General features: G+C 34.5%; 1 protein-coding gene and 1 pseudogene across 14 annotated transcripts in view; one reads left to right on the forward strand and one right to left on the reverse strand.

Moving 5' to 3' along the window:
- Nucleotides 1-18,906, reverse strand: part of LOC145263756 (huntingtin-interacting protein 1-like) — a 282,859-nt gene extending 263,953 nt beyond the window's left edge. For all 14 annotated transcript variants that reach the window (XM_080120998.1, XM_080121027.1, XM_080121031.1 and 11 more), the window contains exon 1: nt 18,304-18,906. In XM_080120998.1, coding sequence (XP_079977124.1) covers nt 18,304-18,390 — 87 coding nt within the window. In that variant the 5' untranslated portion in view covers nt 18,391-18,906. The remainder of the gene's footprint in view (nt 1-18,303) is intronic.
- Nucleotides 18,907-21,979: 3,073 nt separating this feature from the next.
- Nucleotides 21,980-22,096, forward strand: LOC145283839 (5S ribosomal RNA; annotated as a pseudogene).
- The last annotated feature ends 324 nt before the right edge of the window (nt 22,097-22,420 follow it).

Here is a 22,420-nt window from a genome sequence, read left to right on the forward strand (position 1 = left end):
TGTCTAAACATTTGAGATTTTAGATGTAGGTTACCTGGACATCATTCAAACCTTTTATAAATATATATATATATATATATATAGATATGCACATAAAGTTATGAACAGTACATAGGTGTCTATTTACCATCTGCTTTAAGAGAGAATATGGGTTTGTATTACTGTACACATAGATTCGAAAAAGTTGTCAAAAAACAAATATATAGCAAATAAATGTTATCAAAGGCAAGATAAGTTACTTTTCTACCAAACTGGATATATTTTTCGTGTTTTTATTCAATGTAACATGTTTATTCAGCTCGAAAAACATACAGTGTCTACCGATGTATTCGAAAATTCAAGATGGCGTCTGATTCTCTCTTTAACACGGTAAGTTTGGGATAAGGTGTTATAAATAAAAAAACTATACAAAATACTATTAAAAACCCGCCGAATATATGTCAACCTATGTCACGGTAACATATATTGAGCGAGTTTTTAATAGTATTTTATCCGGTTTTTTATTTATAACACCTTTTCCCAAACTTACCGTGTTAAAGAGAGAATCAGACGCCATCTTTAATTTTCGAATACATCGGTAAACACTATGTTTTTCGAGCTGAATAAACATGTTACATTGAATAAAAACACGAAAAATATATCCAGTTTGGTAGAAAAGTAACTTATCTTGCCTTTGATAACATTTATTTGTTATATATTTGTTTTTTGACAACTTTTTCGAATCTATGTGTACAGTAATACAAACCCGAGAATATTTTTTTTAAATAATTTACTTTTTGTAAATACTTTTTATATGAATCTAAAAATATATTTGCCAAAAAATAAACTCTCGACTGAAACTTGTAAGTAAATTCATTTTATTGTTTATTTTAATGATACAACAGATTTTTACAATATTTTGCGTGGATAAACCCAGTAGATCGTTTGTGTCGAAGCTGCTTTAATAGCAAATCAGCAGAAGGAAAAAATAATCATACATTATTTATTCATACAATTTTAGTAAACACCCTTATGTACGACCAAAATCCGGCATGACTAAATGTCCGATTCGGCTCCTGATTACGCGTTGTTTCTATGACAAACAGCAGGAGCAGTCGGTCGTACATTTTTTTAGTAAAACCCGTAAATGTATTTTGCGTAGTTCTGCCTTTTAGCCGAGCACAGACAGAATTACGGCTTTCTTTTTTATGATCATCATTGTTATACAAACACAGCAGAATATGATCTAGGATTAGCATGTATTAATCATCTCAAAGATCTTTCGCTTTTCACTATTTTGTTCAGCTAACCTGGAACATACGTTATCACCCCATCTTCTTTGTGGTTTTACTTTTTTTGTGTGCACTCTGCCACCATTTCTTTTAGATACACTAGATCAGCAATGGGTTGGCTTATGTTTTTATACATGATTTCTGCGTTAATTGCAGTTTTTAAGATTAGAAATCCTGTATATTACTAAAAGTAAAATGCTAACGTTACTAATTGCCAGCCTATGTTATTTTCAAGGAAATAGTTGAAAAATTAGTCAAGAACACATTATTTTGGTTTACCTACACACGAGTGGCGTATTTACGTTAAAAATTAATATATAAGCATGTTAAGTTGCAGTAAATATTGGTTATGAGTAAAGTAATAAGCGATCAACCATCTTGTAAAGTACCTGACCAAACAGCAAAGGATTAATAAAATTAAAACTGGGTTCTTTGATATGACATTTATCTTAGTCCCTTCCGGTCCGGTTAGGATTTATTACTTCCGGAAATTGCAAGATGGTTATCCGTTAATTATTTACTCATAACCAAAATTTACAGCAACAACATGTTTATTATAAGCAGCTTAGGCACGGCCAAATGGAAGGAGGGATAAAGTATTAGAAAATTATATATTTTTATTATTTTTACGAAAAACACTAGTTTTAAATCTTTGAAAAATAAATTAATAATTTTCTTTTAGCGAGTCAAATATTGCTAATATATATAAAATAGGAAATGCTTTGAAGAATCGATAAAAAAAAAAATCAATAAATAATTGCACATTTTCCTAAAAATACAATAATTTCTTTTGGTAAATTTGTCATTACGTGATATTATCTCATCTATGGTAGACCATAAGGCCTACAAACAGTTGTTCATATTACAAACAGTTATCTCTCCTTCTCCAAAAGTACGTCAAATTCTAACGAAAATCTTTTTGCACACATCATACGATAAAAAATTGGGGGAAAACCAATTTTTTATGGAAAAACAGTTTTATATGGAAGAAGTAAGTCATAGTTCGTTTGAAGCATTGTTTATCAGATAAAACGTGTGTTTGAAGGCTTGTCAATGCATGAATAATTAAATCGCTATAAATAGATAAATACTTCAATAGTTTTCAATAAATATTCATTTTCATTTATTTACCTAATTATAGATGATATATTCTCGACAGTAGATGATATATTCCTCAAATATTTTCAGAAGCAACTCCCATTCTCAAGAGGTAGAAAATGTACATCACTCTTTACGTAGCTGCTTGTTTAAAATTTTTGTAAAGTTTTACATGGTTTATAGAGCAAGTATATGGTTCACAGGTTACAAAAGGGAAAATGATTGTAATCATGAAATTAAAAATACATTCAATTTATAAAAACAAAAGAATTTATGGTTAGCGTAGAACCAAAATTATCAAAAAACAAAGCAGTTTAAGTTTATTTTTATTTACAGATATTTACTGGGAAAAATTTAAAGCTTGATAGAAATTAGTGTGAAGGAAAAAAAATATAAAGCGAAAATAACATAGTATTCCATAAATAGTGTTTGGAATTATAATTTTATTCAATTATTTAAAAAAAACAAAAAACAAAGGGCATTTGCCTGTTTGGTTACATTAAAAAATATTTTAGGAGTAGGAGTGATCACAAATGAAGGGGGGAGTATGTCATCCCTCGTCGTCGAAGAATATAAACATCACTTGTTTTAGGGCTAAGATCAGAGTGTACTACACTTAACATATCCTTACTCGTTCAATGAAGGAAAAATCTTTCTAGACTGGGACAATTTTTATTTTTGTTCTTATCCAGAGTGCCCCATTTTGGGAAGTCTGATTTTCCCCACATTAAAACAGATTTTGTGTCTAATTCCGCCCTCCTGAGTAAGCAAGTAAATAGGGACATCACTGGTTTGTCAACTATCTGATGATGCTGTGATTTGCACTTGACTTAGTTTAAAATGTAGGGGGGGGGGACAAGTGTGATATCAGATGCAGGAGTTGTCTCCAACACATACAGCGCCTAGCATTCTCAAAAGGATCACTATTCTGGTACTGACCAACTTCATCATTGCTTAACTTGGGGGGGGGGTTATGTATGCAACAAATATATATGTATCACTTATGAAAAAAAAAAAATCAAACCCTTATAAAGTTGATTCTTCACTTAATTGTCAAAACAAACGTTAAAAATACATGAAAATTTACAGGCGTAAATGAACTTCATTTAGTCTTGTAAAGGCTACCGTAGTTTCTTCCAAACTATCATTAAATTTTGAATTTTTTTTATTTCGCCATGCAAAATCTATAGAGTGAGATGAAATTATTTGAAATTCAGGTACTTAGGTTATATTTTTTAATACTCTTATAGCAAATAATCCTAAATCTTATTTAGACAAAAAAAAAAAAAAAAGTTATCCATCAAGACAAAAATGACGGTGAATTTAAAATTCGATTAAAAATAGAAAAAGTTTTATATTATTCTACTTTTCATATGAGAAAATTCAGGCGCTTATCTTTCTGGAAAATTAAGTTGGTCAAGAATGATGGATTTTAATAGAATAAAATTTAATTCGTTAGGTACCTTCAACGCGCACCACAGATTTACCACCCCTATATGTAACTAATTTAATATTATCATCCTAACATTTTTATCATTTAAAAGAAGCTTCAAATTAACTGCTAATAATTTTAACATTTTTTACAGCATACGAAAATAATGAAAATGCAAGGCTAAAATAGCGTTTACATTATTGACGCTTCAAAACAACGTTCCTATATAATGATGATTTTGAAGACGTAAGCTACGTACGAGCAAAATGAATGCCGATGCTCAAAATGTACAAACATTTTGACTCCTCCTTTTACTTAAAAAAAAAAAAAAAAATCAATCACCAAAAATCAGGAAATTGACCAATTTTAATGAAATTTTCAATATTTATCAAATGATGATCGCGGAATATAATGAACTAATTATTTTTATTTAAATCTTAGTGGAAATGTATTATTTTGTTTAAACAAAAAATACCTTTACTAAAGTTATGGTTTTCAGCAGTAAATAAAAAACGCAAGACTTTATTTTTGCTTTTTTTATATAAATAAAGCATCGTAATTTGTAAAAATAAAATAAAATAATTTTTATAGGAACATTACGAAAAAAGCCTCTAAATCCGTATTAATGAATTCTCGAAGAAAAATGAATTTCTCGAACTACCGATATTACCATTGAATTAAGCATTGTTTATTTAATATTTTCACACAAAAAAAAAAAATATAATTGCAAAAAATATTTCTACTTTTTTGGGGGTAATTTCGGGTTTCGCATGATTTTTATATGCAAGATTTTAATAATTTCCTTGCTCGCAAGAATGTGAAACTTTCAGCGTAACATTTTTTATATAATATTGAACAGTAATTAAGAAAAAAAATTAATTTAAAAATAAGAACATAGAAAAATAATTAAATTAAAAAATGCAAAAATTAATACAAACGTTCAAAAACGCATACAGATCACAAAAGTAAAGCAAAATTTGCTTTTATCTGATTTCCAAACCAAAGTAATTTTCTTTAAAATAATTTATGTCGGTATTAGTAATGATTACCCGGTTGGTCATTACCATGGTTACTGCTTACACAACATCGTTTAAAAATAAACTGAAACAAGTTTTAAATAGATAAATACGACAATCGAAACTGAATGAACCGAGTGAGGATGATTCAATAAAAAATTTCGAGAGATTCCACAGTATTTCACAGTTCAATATTATCATTATGGTACCAGAGTCTGCGAGTTGTGCATACGAGAAAAAAAAAACTATTAGTATTCGGGCATCGAACCATTTAAATATATTATTATTTTGGCTTTTCTTAATTTATTTTAAGTTATTTAAAAGAATAGCCATCCTGGTACTTACTTTTTATTCATACGTTCTCGACAATCAACCCGACAGTGACTTACTGTTGGACTGCGGTAAGGTCCAGTTCAGTACTAGGAGGTCCACTCTTCTACATCTGAACTTTTCTTTGAGAATAGCTTAGTTTATTGCTAATCACTTGAGGCACTCCTACTTAGTAGGGGCCCTCCTACTATCGATATCGATAGGGTTGTTCAAGCATTATTTGTAGGCCAGAGTGTGTTAATCCTGGTGCGCTTGGTTTTCAAACCCATATCTGACCTCATGTCTAATTTCCTGGTAAGGCAGTAACTAAAATAACCTGCCCCAGCACAAGTAAAATTAATTGTCCAAATAGAACACATTCGTTGCTCTTGTATATCCTCTTGCAACCATTAAAATTAAAATAAAATGCCACTAAAACTTGTGTGTAGAATCCTTATTCCAATTTTGATTAAAATTTATTACTCTAGTTTAATTCTAGAAAATGCAAATCTGAAATATTCGAATGTTTGACTGGAAAGTTCTGTTCATATTATACCTCTTAAAATAATCGAAAGAAACTAAAATTTGGTGAATATTTATTAATTGATGTTGATACATATCGTTAAAATTTAATAAAAAAAATCAAAAGGTATCTGAATTTTCACAAAGTACTTCCACCTCTAAATACAGGGTGAAACAATAAAACTGTCGCCTAGGAAAGACATGATTCCATTTCCGTTTGATGAAAACTGGTTTTCCTTTTTTTGTTTTTACTAGTTGGTCAGTTGTGTACAAATCCCAAGAGCGATAGAAGCCTTCTATCGTGTCTGAAAGTGACACAATGTTCAACGAGTGAGATCGGAGATGCAGCGTTGTACAACTCGTGCTCTCTACAGATCCAAGTTATGACAACAGGATCATTGCTAGCACCCTCAAAATGCAAATCCAGACCATTCAATGCTTGAGGGCACAGCTCAACGCATCTGACGACCCTTTCCAGCCACAGTTATAGTCTTTGGTGTGGTTGAGGGCCACATCATATCTTCGAAGTCGGCTTGAAAATCAACATCAAAGTGTACTTGGATGTGCGGAAAAGTGTGGGGATTCCCTGGTGCAGTCAGGTGGCCGCTTACTTACCCTGGGTGTGGCAGCAGGACTCGACACTGGCCCACAAGTTCAAAGAGACCAATGCTTGGCTTCAGAAGTGTTATAACTTTGTACCCTTCTCTCACTGCCCCCCTCCTATGACCTGAACTCGCTGGACTATTTTGTTTGGTTATCCATCGAGAACATCACCAACATGACCTCCCACAACACCAAAGCCAGCCTGATTGTCGCCATCCACCGAGTATTCGCCGAGTTCCTGCTAGTGCTTGTGGAAAAGATATGCTCCAAGATCTGGACCCGTTTAGAAGGGGTAACTGAGGCTGAAGGCGGCTACATTGAATAGATGTCAGCTCTACTACATAATCAAGTTACCTGAATTGATTTTTTTCAATGAAAGCTGAAATGAAGCTGTGCAGTTTTATTTTTTTAGGGTGACAAATTTATCGTTCCACCCTGTATAACAAACATTTGGACTTATGCAGAGCAGCTATGTACCAAAATTCATAATGATCGGTTAATTACTTTAAGAGTGAATCTTACACATACAAACATTTGTAACATTATATAGCCGCACGCGCACGTGTACACACACACACACACACACACATCAAGTCTTTCAATATGTCATGAGGAAACATCAGTTCACATTATTCATTCATTCGCATGTTCAGAGATGAATGAATCGACCATCAATTCCTCTACTACATCCATTCCATTCATTTCTTCCCCTTTTTCCTTCCTTGGCACGAGTCCAGAGAAAAGTATTGAACAACAACAAAATACCTTCAAAGCGCATGTATTACGTGCAGCAGAATTTGCTAATAAATTTGAACTCTAAAATGAAAAATGAGAGGTCGCATGCACGTGCACACACACACACACACGTGTAGGTATGATACTAATAAAAGCAGAATTTTCGACCCCCATAGCAAATAATAAAAGTAAAAACTTGTAAAATAAAATTCATTCATCGTAATTTTTCCTGTATTCTCAAGATTATATATATAAAAAAAAAAATTATTTCCTTTACTCTCCGTAAAAACAGTGAATTTTCAAAAAATCTCCAAAATGCTAAAAGCGGGAAAAAAGGAACCGAATGTTATTTCTACGATTTTTAGAATTCTCAAAAAGAAATAAATAAATAAAATCAAATAAAAAATAAAATAAACTGAAATATAATAATATTTAAGAAAAAAAAAAATTCTCATATTCCCCTTCTCCATGTGATTTATCAGGAGTTTTTTTTTTTTTTTTAGTGAGGGGAGGGGGGGGTAACATTTTAGTTTTTTTTATATATTAAAATGTACTGGAATAATGAAATAAAATATATTCAATTTTGGGTCAGAGTCGTTGCCGATCTATACAATTTTTCGGGGGGGGGGGGGAAAGAAGTTGAAAAATATAAAACAAATTATTTAAGTTTTACAAAAATAAAAAGTTTCTTATGTATTATTTACATTTTAAAATTATCGACCGCGACCATGAAATTTCAAAATATTTTCAAAATAATTTATTTTTTTTACTGATTGTATTTTTCAGACTGAAAAAAAAGTGGAGGACTTAGTCTTAACACTTATTAATAAACAGACAATCTTACTTTAATAATAATAATAATAATAATAATAATAATAATAATAATAATAATAATAATAATAATACTGATAAATATTTTAATCGACACAGTTTTTCGTTAATGAGCAAATAAAAAATATATTTAGAAATTGAACGTGAATAATTTTTTCTATGGAAAACCAATTTATCTTTGTATCTCACTAATAAAAATCGTCGCGTAATCTATATTAATATATATATTATTATTATATATATTATAGGAATTAAGAATTAATGTTTCCTAGAATAAAGAGGAATTTGATAGAAATAATTTAAATATTACTTTTTTTCGGGCTACAAATTATGATAGTGAAAATTAATAAATTGTTATCAACAAGGAAAAGTCACTTAGGGCCATCCATAGATACCGGAAGTTAATGGCTTTAGATGTTGGCTGTTTAAATACAATAGGGTTTTTTTTTGGGGGGGGGGGGGTATACACACACCTATATATGTCTTTTTCATAATATTTCAAGCCAACGGTAAGATTTTTACTGTTATATTTCATTTGGCTAATGATTGAACCAAAACTTTAACAAGGTATAATGTATATTTGTACTGACTTTTTTCCTATATTTTTAATGTTTAATTTGGCTCTTTTTCGAAAATTTACCGCCATTTTGATTTTTTATCATGTTTTAAGATTTTGTCAATTTCCGATGTTCAAATCAAATTTCGTCAGTTTTATAGAGTGTAAAATAAATAATGTTTATATGTGATTTAAATCCTGACCTTCAATATAGAGTAAAAATTACAATTAATTTCATTTTACTATTTTTTTACTTGCTATGAGTGTCGAAAATTAGTGGCATACCTATGTGTGTGCGTGTATATATGTACAAGCTTTGCAAACTACAATCAGCTGAAGTGAGAACTGTCTTCCAGGCAGGCTTGCAGTCCAATCACAAAAACATCAGCGGCCCAGAGGAAGTTCCCTCACCTGAGCGACTCTGGGATCAACTGAAAACAGCCATCCTGCAGATATCTGAGGAGGTCCTGGGGTTTTCCACTAAAAAGAACTGGGATTGGTTTGATGAAAACAATGTAGAAATACAAGAATTGTTGGAGAGGAAGAGATCAGCCCATCGGGTCTACTTGGCTCGCCCATACCCGTCCTGTCTGCTGTGGGGAGCAGCCTTCAGTCACATCTGCAGCAACCTCCAGTGCAAGCTTAGAATCTTAAACAATGACTGATGGTCCAACCTCGCAGTAAGAACACAGCAGTATGCAGATGCTGCTGACTACAGAGGCTTTTATGAAGCCCTCAAGACAGTGTATGGCTCCATGCACCGCGTCCAGAGTCCACTGCGTAATGCGGACGGCCAGATGCTCCTCACGGATGGAGCATCTATCCTGAACCGTTGGTCTGAACATTTCCAAACTCCCTTCAGAGCTGACCGGATCATTCAGGACTCAACAATCCTTCGCATCCCTCAACTACCAGCCAAAATGGAATTGGATGAACCTCCCTCTATGGAAGAACTCAATGTGGCCAGAAAACAGTTGAAGAGTGGAAAGGCGGCAGGAATCAACGGGATCCCACCAGAGATCTGGAAATATGGAAGCCCAGCATTGCATAGCAGACTCCATGAGCTCCTTGTCTGTTGTTGGGAGCAAGGAGAATTCCCACGGGATCTCCGTGATGCAGTCATTGTTACCTTGTATAAAAACAAGGGCGAAATGTCAGTCTGCTCTAACTACCGGAGAATCACTCTGCTCTCCATCGCACGTACAATCCTTGCCCATTTGCTCCTAAACAGACTGATACCTTCCATCACAGAAGACCACCTCCCAGAAACGCAATGCGGTTTTAAAGCAAAGAAGGGTACCACAGATATGGTCTTCGTCCTCAGATAACTGCAAGAGAAGTGTTGTGAACAAAACAGGGGACTCTACGTAACATTTGTGGACCTGACCAAGGCATTTGATACAGTGAGCTGGAAGGGGCTTTGGCCGATTTTGGATCACCTCGGCTGTCCTCCAAAGTTCCTCAACATGATAGTTCTGTTGCAGGAGAACTAGAGCGGTCATGTCAGAGTAAATAACAACCTCTCAGAACACTTTCTCATCGTGAATGGCATAAAACAGGGATACATTTTGGCACCGACTCTGATCAGCATCTTCTTCAGCATGATGCTCAAGCAGGCGACCGAAGATCTTGACGATGATGATGCTGTCTACATTCGCTATCACATTCGAAAAGACCTTTGAGCAACTGATCCAAGACCTCCTCTTTGCCGACAATGCTGCCTTTGTTGCCCACACCAAAACAGCCTTGCAGCACCTCACATCCTGCTTTGCAGAGGCTGCCCAGCTCTTCGAACTCGAGGTCAGCTTGAAAAAGTTTTCCACCAACCAGCTCCCCGGGTAGAGTACCGCCGTCCCGACATCACCATTGGAGAGACTAATCTGAAGACCGTTCACCAGTTTACCTACCTGGGGTGTACCATCACATCAGATGCCAAACTCAACAGAGAAATAGACAACAAACTGGCCAAAGCAAACAGCACTTTTGGCAGATTGTACAACAGAGTCTGGAAAAACAGACACTTAAAAAATTGCACAAAAATCAGTGTGTACAGAGCTGTAGTACTCTCCCTCCACCCTCCTGTACGAAGAAAAGATATAACGACTCTCTGAAGAAGTTCCTCAGTGACTACCACATTGACCACCTCCAGTGGTCTGCTCTCATTGGTAACCATGTTACTCCTTTGAGATCTCCCGCACAGAGAATCTGCAGGAGAAAGATTCAGAAAGCCTCAGCAGCCACACCTGATGTGACTTGACTGCAGCCGCTGTGGCCAAACCTGCTTGTCCCGCATCGGGCTCGTCAGCCACAAGTGTGCCTGCAGTGGACGTGGAAGTTTGTGGAGTACTGCCAATAAGAAGAGATATATATATATATATATATATTCTATCCTGGCTTGGTGTAATTGCTAATGTAGCTTAATTAAGAGTTGTGAAACAGTGTCTGAGGATGACTAGAAATGCTCCGTACCTTGTGTTGAGCATATTGGGGAGTGAAATAACAAATTGTTACTAGCTTATAATGCAATGCTCTTTGTGTGAACAAATAGAGCTTAGGCGTTTTGACAATGTTTATCATGGTAATTTCACATACCCATCTTCGCAGCAGCCAAATAGTGCAAAGTTTAGAAGTGCTGACTGTCCACCTAAGACATCAAGTTTCAATCCTGGACTGAGGTAGTTGCTAGTCTAGCTGTGCTAAAGAGTTGTGATACAGCAAAACAGTCTATGAATGACCAATATATATATATACACACACACACAAATTTTTATTTGTTTAACATCAGCATTTTTATGTCGCTACACATTCATGAGCATGTTTCAGTGTCTACTTTTCTATAAGCAGTATCGCCTGAAGAAGTCTAGTTACTTGTAACTAGCTGACCGAAACATGCTCATGTAAATGCTTATTTAAGATCAACTCCTCTTCAGTGCATTTAAGTACATGACCAAACCAGCAAAGTCTCCATTTCAGAGAAGTCTGTAATTCCGGTCATGTTGCATCTTGCACGGATGATGAGGTTTGGAATTTGGTTGGACAGAAACAGATGCATCAAAAGAGAGTACATATAAGCACTCCTTATATTTTATTGGGAGTTTTATCTCTAGTCAAGATCATAATCTATTAGAAGGTGTCAGAAGATGGCAATCTGTATTAAATGTGCACAAGCACATTTGATGCAGAGTACAATCTCATCCTTAACTTGCAATTGTAAAGGTTGAGCTAAGATACTTGAACTGCTCAACTTTTTTGACAATGATGCACTTGTGAATGATAAGGATACTGTCGTAAAAAGAGTGGTTGACTGAAAGAGTTTTTTTGAGGCACTGATCATATGTATGTGTTTGATGATACTGACATTATTTAATGCCTTCTGGATATCAGTTTGTTTTGATGAGAATGGTAACATCGTTTGCATAATCCATGTTGGTTATCAAACAATCATGTTAACTTTGTCATGTTTGTGGCATTCAATTTGGGTCGGTTGGGCTAGCTCTTTCCAACAGGTTCACCATGTCCTAAATAATGGCTGACAAGGTACAGCAATCCAATCTGTTATGCACACAAGCTATTCATAGTTCCAGTGACAGCCCTCATAAAAGTGTGGGTCTAGAATCAGTTCAGCATCCTGCTTCACCATCCCGAGCCAGGTTTTGAGTTGTCTACTGACGTTTCTTCCAGCATTATCATGGTTCTGGGTTGATGATTTCATGGATGAAGTCACCTGGGTGTTAACGAAGGGTGTGGCTGAACCAACAAGGCATCTGGCAAGGAGAGATTTTTGGAGGGAGTAGATCTAACAGCAAGCTAAACTGTACTGTTGGAGAAACTGTTGCCAGCAGACACAGAAGATGTAGCATAGGCAGTGATGTTCAAATATCTCCAGTTTGTATAGGTCACTTGCCCACATAGGTCAAGTTTTGCAGGCATAAAGAGAATGGTGTGGATGATGGTTTGGTAGATCCTGACTTTAGTGTTCAGCCTTATTTTCTTCTTTTAATACCAGAGCCATGATTTAAGTTGACAAAATGTAGTGAGAGTATGTCTTTTTCCCTTTGGCCTTATGATAGAGTCAAGGTATTTGAACTGACTGACCTCTTCAAGGGTTTCTGTGTCAAGGACAACCGGTTGTTTTTCATTTGGAAAAAGACCTGTTGTCAATAGCTACTGTTAAACTTGCACACCAGCAAGGATCCTGTCAATAATGTAGGTCAACAAGATGGGAGGAAGGCACACGATTGGTGGATACCAGTTCGCACACTGAAAACTATAAATTCCTCTCCATAACAAAAGACTTGTTTCAGAGTATAAGTAATAGGTCTTCAGCAAATTAAGAAGTTTAGGTGGAAATTCCTCATAACTTAATATCTCCCAAAGATACACATGATCCACTGAAAGAGCGGTTCATTCATTGACAACACCCAATCACACTCACCAGCTGGAGGAAGTAGAGATGGCCAACTGAGATTTTAATTTGAACAATGAAGACAGACATGGAGTTGGTGGTTGGCCTCTCCCATTTTTTTAGTGTTTATTGCTAAAACTGGAAATAGCCGTCGCTTGTTGAGGACTCAGCTGTGAGTCTGCTGTGACACAGAATGTATTTGGAGCTGGCTCAACCCAATACAGGTAAATGCCTTTAAAGTTATAGTTACTGCATTTATTAACAATCAAAAGTAATAAAACTGACAACAAAATTCTTAGGTTGGAAGAGTCCATGAGCATTTTGCAGTATAGACAACAAAAAGTTGTGCATGTGTGCGTGTGTGTGTGTGGGGGGGGGGGAATGAATATATATGTATAAGAAGTAAATGTTACCAAAGGCAAGATAACTTACTCTTCTACATACGTGGATACGTTATCGCTCTAAAATCAAAAAACCTACCCAATAAATGTCACAATGGGTTTCTACCAGTGTTTTGTTTAATTTTCAATTTTTTAGCACTTATGATTCTCAGATGGCCGTATAATGTCAGACATTTTTTTCTTGTTCTAACTTATGAATCGATGCTACTTGTGTTTCCAAGTAAATAAACACTTTAAAATAAGTTTTAAAAATTTTTCATGAAGGTAGAAGAGTAACTTATTTTGCTTTTGGTATAATTTATTTGTTATACATTTTTTATGCTTTTTCCTTTTGTCTTAGAACAAAGAAGTAGCGGTTTCATTACAGCCATTTGGATCTTCAATAATTATCTAAAAATTTGGGAGAATGTGGGGTATATGGTTAGAATAAAAAAACAAACAAAAAAAAGGGCATATCTGCATCGCTCTTTGGGAAAGAAGAAGGAAAGGATGGCTAGCTCATTTATATACACGAAGGGCATCTTGGGAAGGAAGGGCATAATGGGAGAAGCTATTTTTTTTCCTGTCTCTTCCTTTTTTTTTTTTTTTCTAGATTGGAGAAATCATATAAGATAAGAGCTGGGAAACATTCCCTGGAGAAGCAGGAAGAAAAGAGTAGTGAACATCTTTTGAAAAGAATTTCGTATTGCTGACGTTCAGATTGTGCGGTGTGACATTGGTGGTGAGAGGCCAGGTGTGGTCGATTGGAAAAGAAGAGGGCAGAAACGTGCTGTTGGAAGAGCGATTTGTATCGATTAGAGAGAAACTCATCCAATAAATGCTACCAATTGTGCGAAAATGTACTTTGATCATATCCTGTAGGCTGGATAAAAAAGTGCCCTCTCATCTTTATGTTTTCAATTTACTTACCACCAAAGCAAATGGGTAATGTCGGAAGGTGGAGATTGCTAGCACTCCGGAGATGACACTTTGGTTGAGTTTTAAAAAAAAAAAAGGTCAATATAGCCTGGTTGTCTCACTGAAGACTTACCTGCAAAGAGTTACTTTTTAGGGGTATTACTCCCAACCTCTCCATGTTAAGAACGGCTTTCGGAATAAACACCCTTTTGCAGGTAAATTTTTCAATGGGACAACCAGGCCACATTGACAAAAAAATTTCCAAGAACAGAATCGTGGGTATTCCCCGATAGGGGCAAGCAAGCAATGGGTCAACCTCTCCTCGGGTAGGAGATACTGCCTGAGAGAACGAACCTTCGAAGACAGAGCTGGGGGCGTCCTTAAGTTAACTCCTATTTAGTTGTCTCGCTGTGAGGGCAGAGTCAAACAGAACATCGTTTTTTTTAATGTGTATGTCACTGTATGTGAGGGAGTGGGGGTCCAGTTTACCAAAAAGATTCTGGATTGGAACAAAAAATTAAAATCACCTCGGTCTAGAAGAATTTCACATCTCTAGACTGAGGACAGAACAGATACTACACTTTTAAATGTAATGACTTTTCGCTAAGTTAACTATTAGATTAGACAACAATATCATCATCAGAGAGGTAACGATGGCTCAGTGGTTACCGACACGGGCGGGCTCTGGGTATGCCAAGTTCGAATTTAGTTTGTTCCACAAAGACACTTAGATACGTTAGCAATCTTCGCAGCCTTCTAGAAAGAATCCATAATAGAAAGATATAATATAAACAATATGATGCTCAACAACAATCATCATCAGTAAGAAGAACATTAGTTGCCATGGAGAAGAGTTGCCAAATGTCGGATGATTTGATTCAAGAAAGATACGAGAAATTCTTTCAAATAGAAAGAAGGCTGAAGCTGATAATTGGAGGAATGCATTATAAAAGGTGAGCAAACGCCAACTCTACCTCTCCCTCCTTCAAACAAGTGGTAAATAAGTACTATTATTTTGGTTAGGGAAGTAAATGGAGAAAATAAAACTAGGTTAGTAAGATAAAAAGTAAGAATATCCTCACAAGCAATACAATAGAGTTCGGTAAGTCCGATCCTTTTAAACGACAGGGGCGCGTTCCAATATTCACAGGAGCACAAGTAAACTATAATGCTTGACTTCTCGCGAATAATTTTGAAATGCATGCAATAGTAAATAAAAACAAGTCAGTCATTATTTTTAAGAATTTGACAACTTTTGTTTACTTCGTGACCGCTGTTCAAAAGTGATTTTTGAAGCCTTTAAACAATCGGTTATCTTTACGATTCCTGTTTTCACTACACTTCCGGTTTCTCCTTCGGTTGTTCAGTACTTTTTATGGTGTTTTTTTTTGCGTTGATTAAATGCTTAGATGAAAGTACAGAATAGGTAAAGGACGATCCTTCCCCTGTTAAGAGCTTTGTCTAAATAATAATAACCTTATTTAGGCAAAGCATTAACAAGAGGAAGGACAACCGGAAGTTAAGTGAAAACGGTAATCGAGAAGATAATCAAACCGCAAAAAAGTTTAACGGGAGGGGGGGGGGGACAAAAAAAAAATCAAGTTTCATGTTTTTAAACTGGAGGAAAATAATTTTCGAGCATATCTGTCACATAGAATCGATTATTTCTAAGAAAAAAAAAAAAAAAAAAAAAAAAAAAAAAAAGGTACTAGTTCAGAAAGTAATCCGGACGTAAATAATAACGTTATTATTTAAAAAGCTATTCTTAACATAGGGAGGGGAGGGTGTTTTACTGTTTTGTACCTATTCTATACTTCAACCTTACAATTGAATAAACTATATAAAACTTTAATTAAACTTGGAAATACGATTTTAAAAAAATAGCGCGGATCACTCTCTGCACAAGCACAAAAAAAGAAAAAAAAAAAAAACATCTGACTAATAAGACTAAGCAGTTGGACTACAGTATAATTCACCTTTTCCTGAAATAAAAAGATAAAATGGTAGGGTAAACTACAAAATAAAATAAAGTGTCAAATTCCGTCCGAGTTTCCAAGTTCGAAAAGGAAGGGCGAAACTTATAGCGGCCGAAACATTGCGTATGGAGGTTAAAGGTCCAATTTGTATTACAGGAGATACAAGATAAAAATAATTAACACTTCTGTCCAGTCATGGCTGTCAGGATGAGAACAATTTAATCGCATGGATTTAATAAAGAGTTTAATTTCTAATATCATCCATTCCAGAATTTAGATTTCGACATAAATATTCCAAAGTTTGACTATTTACCTTCCCAAATCGGAAAAGATATACCTGAAGAAAATAGGAAGTTACACCGACCGAAACGTTATGAATATAAACAACCAAGATGAAAACAGTGTACTTATTTAAAATTTGACCTATTTAAAGGAAAAAATATAAAAAATAAATATTTACTCGTCATCGAACGAAATGTCATATTCCAAAATCACGTGATCAATTATTTGTAAAACGATTTAAATCGTATCAATTACAAGACTAATTTTGATCACGGTAGTTCGAATTGAGTTGTCTCTCCCTTATTAAAAATGGCGGATAAAAAATAGCATTTTAATTTGATTTTCGATACTCATGCAGAGAGTGATCCGTGCTGAAATAATGTGATTTAAAAAGCCATTCTTAACATGGGGAGGGTGTTTTGTACCTATTCTGTACTTTTAACCTCACAATTGAATAAAAAAAAAAATAAAAAAAAATAAAAAAACTTTAATTAAACGTGGAAATACTCTTAAAAAATAGCGCGGATGATCACTCTTTACATTAGCACCTGATTTTCTAAGATAAAAGAAAAACTACTTGATCAATTTATGTGATTTTTGGAATACGATATATTTGTTCCGTGACGAGTACGTACATCATAAAGATTTGTCTGTATTATATAGATATAAGTCGAATTCCAAATAAGAACCGAAAATAGTAGACTAAATAATGAGTTATCACTCTTCACCTCCAAAATTCCGAAACTGATTTTCCATCCTTTCTGCGGCAGGATGATCACGAGACAACCGAATTACCTTAATTTTGTATTCTTTTAAATAAAAAAAAAATCATTTAATTATTTATATTAGTTAAAATTTAAGATTCGCCATTTTTAAGCAGAACGTATGTGAATGATTTTTGTTGTTGTTAAAAATACGTCTAGCAGATTTTTTTACTGGATCATTTTCGTAATTTTTGGAATTTATACTAATTTCGACATGACACATAAGTACGTAATAATGGTTTCACCTGAAATGCGTTTGTTTAAAAGATCAATCTTCATATTTTCATTTCTTTAACCTTAAATCTTTTCTTTCGTAATTATTTTCGGTACTAAGTGAAGAGAGAGAGAGTGCTGAAATAATAACGTTATTATTTAAAAAGCCATTCTTAACATGGGGAGGGTGTTTTGTACCTATTCTATACTTCAACCTTACAATTGAATACAAAAAACAGAAAACTTTAATTAAACTTGGAAATACGATTTAAAAAATAGCGCGGATCATTCTCTGCACTGGCACCTTATTTTCTTGGGGGTGGGGGCAGGATAAAACTTTTGTAGGACATGGTCAAACCGGCTAGGATTTGCTATGATACTACACTTCATCTTTATTATTTATTGTTAAGGAGGGAGAAATCCTTCTAAACCGAGGTATGTTTATTATTATTATTATTATTATTATTATTATTATTATTATTCCAACCCAGAGGACCCCTTTTTTGGGAAGCCGAATTTTACCGCTAACTTTAATAAATGCGTATTGAATTGCATCCAAGTGTGCTGATTGCTACACTTAATTTGTCCTTAGTCAATGTAGGGGAAACCCTTCTATACAAAGACAATTTTTTTGCAACTGTCAGAATGTCCCTCTATGGGGAACTGGTTTTGGCCTAAATTAAAACGCCCTCGCGTAACATTTCACTTTCGTGGGGAAGCAAATTGACACAAAAGGGGGCTTTGGCGGTTCACATCGGCTGAAACTCTGTGAATATAACAACCAAGAAGCGAATAGTAGCGCAAATAATGTCAGGTATAATATATTTGTAACTTTTTAAAGTGTTTTAAGTAAACAAACCGTATTTACCAATACTCATATTGCAAAATAGATCTTTTCCATTTTTGTTACAAATCTATAAATTAATTGCTTGACAAATAATGAAACCAAAAACAGACTATTACTCTTGAATGACCAATAAAATCGTAATTACCTGTGCTTTTTCGAAGTTTTCCCTTTCGACTTCCATGGGAGTTTTGCCCCTCTGGCTAATAACTCGCGGTAAATGAAGCGACGACATGTTAATTCTTTTTTTTCTTTCTTTTTTTTTTTTTTGTTTAAGTATAATATCTCCAAATCCTCGGTGTTGATTCTGAAAAAGTGGTTTGTTATGAATATTATAAAGCTTTCCCCGTTTTTTGTTTGTTTTTTTTTTTGTTTTGTTTTTTTTTCGCGTACAAAAATGACAACGATGGTATACGCTGTAATATTAATAATAATAATGATGACAAGCAGTTGTTGTTGTTGTTATAGCGGTAGTCACACGATTGTAGTAGCAATAGAAGGAGACTGGCAGAATTGGAAGGGTTTCTTTTTTACTCCGCAAATATCTTGATTAAAAAAAAAAAAAGATTAACGCGTGGGTCAGTATAGACACCAACAACTCCAAATCCAGTGGTGATAGGAGCAACTCCACCTCCTTTAATTAGCAGCGGCTAGCTGTTTATACGTCGCGACGACATATTCCACCATTGACTGGAATGATTCATTTGATAAACGATGGCGCTGGAACGTGCAGAGACACCTGGGGAAAGAGAGTCAAATCAGGGGGAGACAATCGAATGTTTGCACTTGTCAGTTCACAGATAATTTACTTTGATATTACTATTTTTGATAGAGAGTAGACCATCCTTGACCAGATGAGCTAGTATTTGTTATACATATATATATATATATATATATATATATATATATATATATATATATATATATATATATATATATATATATATTAGTCTAGCCGCCCTGATGAGTTGTGATGCAACGAAACAGTAATGTATGTGGATGACTATATATATATATGACTACTTCATTTAATCACATAAACTAATATACTAAAATAGAATTTTTTGAGTAAATTTTCAGTATTTACTTCAACAGTGCTCAATACATAGGTAGAGCTAAGTAGTAAGTTATGAAAATATATATGGCAATTAAGCTACACAGAATATTTCATGTTTCATTCTCGTGAGAATAAGCCTGACAAATTCTCACAAGAATAAAATGCGCAATATCCTGTGTAGCTTAATTGCCATGTATATTTCATAACTTACTATATATATATATATATATATATATATATATATATATATATATATATATATATATATATATATATATATAAGCGAGATAAGACACTAATAGAATTCAGATGAAAAATCCTGATAGATATTACTTGAAGTAATACTTTCAAGGTGATCCTAGCCAAAAAGGAAAAGCTCAATATTTAAGAATAGAGCAATATATAAGTTTAGTGGTTAAAAACTATTTTCAATAATTGTGCTGAAAAGCAAAATAAGCCTCCATTCGCAGCAGAACATTTTGCTAACCGCATTTCGTTTCCTCTGATGATATGAGCCATTATTGAAAATCCATGGATTAAGGAAATTAACATAATCCCTTCTATATATTCCTTTTGTCAAACAATAAATTCCTCATTCGAATATATGTGTCTATATGTTGTTTTTTCAGAATTTAAAATTTAACCACCAAACTTATATATATATATATATATATATATATATATATATATATCTATAAAAGTGAACGTGTCTGTCTGTCTGTCTGTCTGTCTGTGTACATTTCCCTACGCAATAACTCTGTCAATTTTTAGTCTATAGACTCGAAATTTGAAATACCGGGTACTGAGATTTGGGAAAATCGATGTGACGGGTGTCAGCCAGAAATTTGGCTGTTAAGGGGTCAAATTTCAACGATTTGACCTTTAAGAACTCTACCAAACTCCTCCGACAATTTTGGGTCTAGACACTTGAAATTTTAGACATAGGTTCCTTGAACCTGGATCTAATTTAATAAAGTGATTTGAGCCCGAAACTATAAATTTTAAGGGGTCATAATAGGGGTCAAATTAAAAAAAAATTTACTCTTTTTTTTTTTTTGCTCAGCATACACCTCCAAACACCCGGGCAACGCCGGGCTAAAATGCTAGTATATATATATATATATATATATATATATATATATATATATATATATATATATATATATATATATCACTGGTCCTAGATATGACCTTAAACTATATCCGATGGTGAGGCCCCAGCTTGCGGGCTCTGGGGAGTGTGGAGTCACCCTTTAATTGCCATTGCTCTCAGGTCCACTCTGACCCGGAGTGGTAGTATCTGTTAGGGTTCCAACTATGGGTTAAATAGAAACCGACTTGCAAAAAACAAATATATTCTATTAAAAAAATTTTCTTCAAAATCACTGGTTTCACCATTAAAATAACCTGAAAAGGGTTGATATGCGGTAAAACAACCAACCATAAAAGTCACTTTTTCAGAATTATATATATATTTATATATAATCAGATTTCATACATATATGATTTCTCTCAAAATTTTAGTCTTCAGTTTATGTGCTAACTAGCAAAATTTATAGGTTGCATATGAATATCGTTTTGCTAACTACTATAGGACGTAGGTCAAGAGGTCACCAATTTATAATCGGGATTTATCAATTTATAGGATCGAGGTTGCGTGTGTCGTAATTTTATTGAAGTCGAAAGTAGCAGTGTAACCGCAGGACCATTAAAGGTAAATTTAACGGGATCACCGATAAATAGAAACGTTTCACTAATCCACATCCTTACATAAAGAAATAAAAATGAAATCCGGAAAATAACGACACTCGACAAAGAACACAAAAACACTGTATTAGCATGGAATAAACAATGTTTATTTATTTATTTATTTATTAGGAATTTAAATTGTTTCAACATAATTGTTTTCTTGTGTTGAATGTTCATAATGAAGGATTAATGAAGTAAGGCTTTTTTTAGTATAGCACGAGGCTTCAACTTACTGATTTTTATATGATAAGTGTGCAGTATGTGGGCTTTAAATCTGTGTGGCTATTTTTGAGAAGAAGAGTCCATAAATCATACAAATGAATACATGGGGGGGGGGTGTTCGTTCGTATCATAAGAACAGTAGTTCGAAATAAAATTGTTTCAAAAGGAGATTTAAATCCTCGCTCAATGGTGTAAGTTTCCACGCTGATTATTGAAGAGAAAACCGGTTTGATTTCGTGGCATTCTCGGCGATGCTGTTTTACGTCTAAATAGATGGAGTCTCCTCGAGCACGTGCTGTTGTTGAGAATCTAGAGGGAAAACTGATTTGATTTTGAAGGAAAATCTTTATATACAGGCTTTCTTGAATGTTCCGGCCTGTTTACTGTATTCATATGTGAGGGAGCGTAACATAGTTCCTTTTGTTTTATGTGCATGGTGTTTCAAAGAGGTGATTGCCAGGCATTTATTCCAACCGAGTACAGTGGTTTTTACATCATTCCCCTCCTAGATGAGAAGTCGATCTAAGGAGAAAGAATAAAAATACCGCAAGTATTTCTATTTCACTGGGTGTAGGTAGCAAATCGAAGTAGACGTTTTATGTGTTTGCCAGATTTGGTGGAAGTTGTAGCACCATGTAGCACAGTATGGTTAGGTGTGGCAGTAGTTAAAAAATCTCTTGAGATTTGAGTCTGTTTCACTGTGGTACTACAGTTTGTATTATCGAAAAACGATTTCTTCAGTCGATCAACGCTGATTGAATCATGTCTGCCATTGTTATCTATCATGAAATATTTCCTGTACGGCACAATCACGTTGACACACCGGTTCTCACCAGATCACCGAAGTTAAGCAACATTGAGCCTGGCCAGTACCAGATGGGTGACCATTTGGGAAGGCTTGGTGCTGTATGTACCTTCTGAGAAGGTTGGGCATGGGACCAGCACCCTCACCCTATAAAAAGAACCCAGTCGCTACAAAAGCATCTACAAAGTTGTAGATGGCGTATGCCCCTTAGGGGCTCAAGGCTATGGGGGGGGGGATGCAATGTTTCGGGTATCATTTAAGAACCTTGTAAAGACCAGAGTAGGGCAGTTGCAGGCATATGGTTATTTCATCATTTTTTACAAAAACATGTGTCCATGTGTGTATCTATAGAGGAAGGTGAATTGTTGTTTTTTGGGGTCTTGGTTTGACATGTAAGGCTTTCAACATGTACTTCTTCAAGCTGAACATATA

This window comes from Euprymna scolopes, chromosome 1 (assembly GCF_053919585.1).
Source record: "Euprymna scolopes isolate OS-2025 chromosome 1, ASM5391958v1, whole genome shotgun sequence".
NCBI lineage: Eukaryota > Metazoa > Mollusca > Cephalopoda > Sepiida > Sepiolidae > Euprymna > Euprymna scolopes.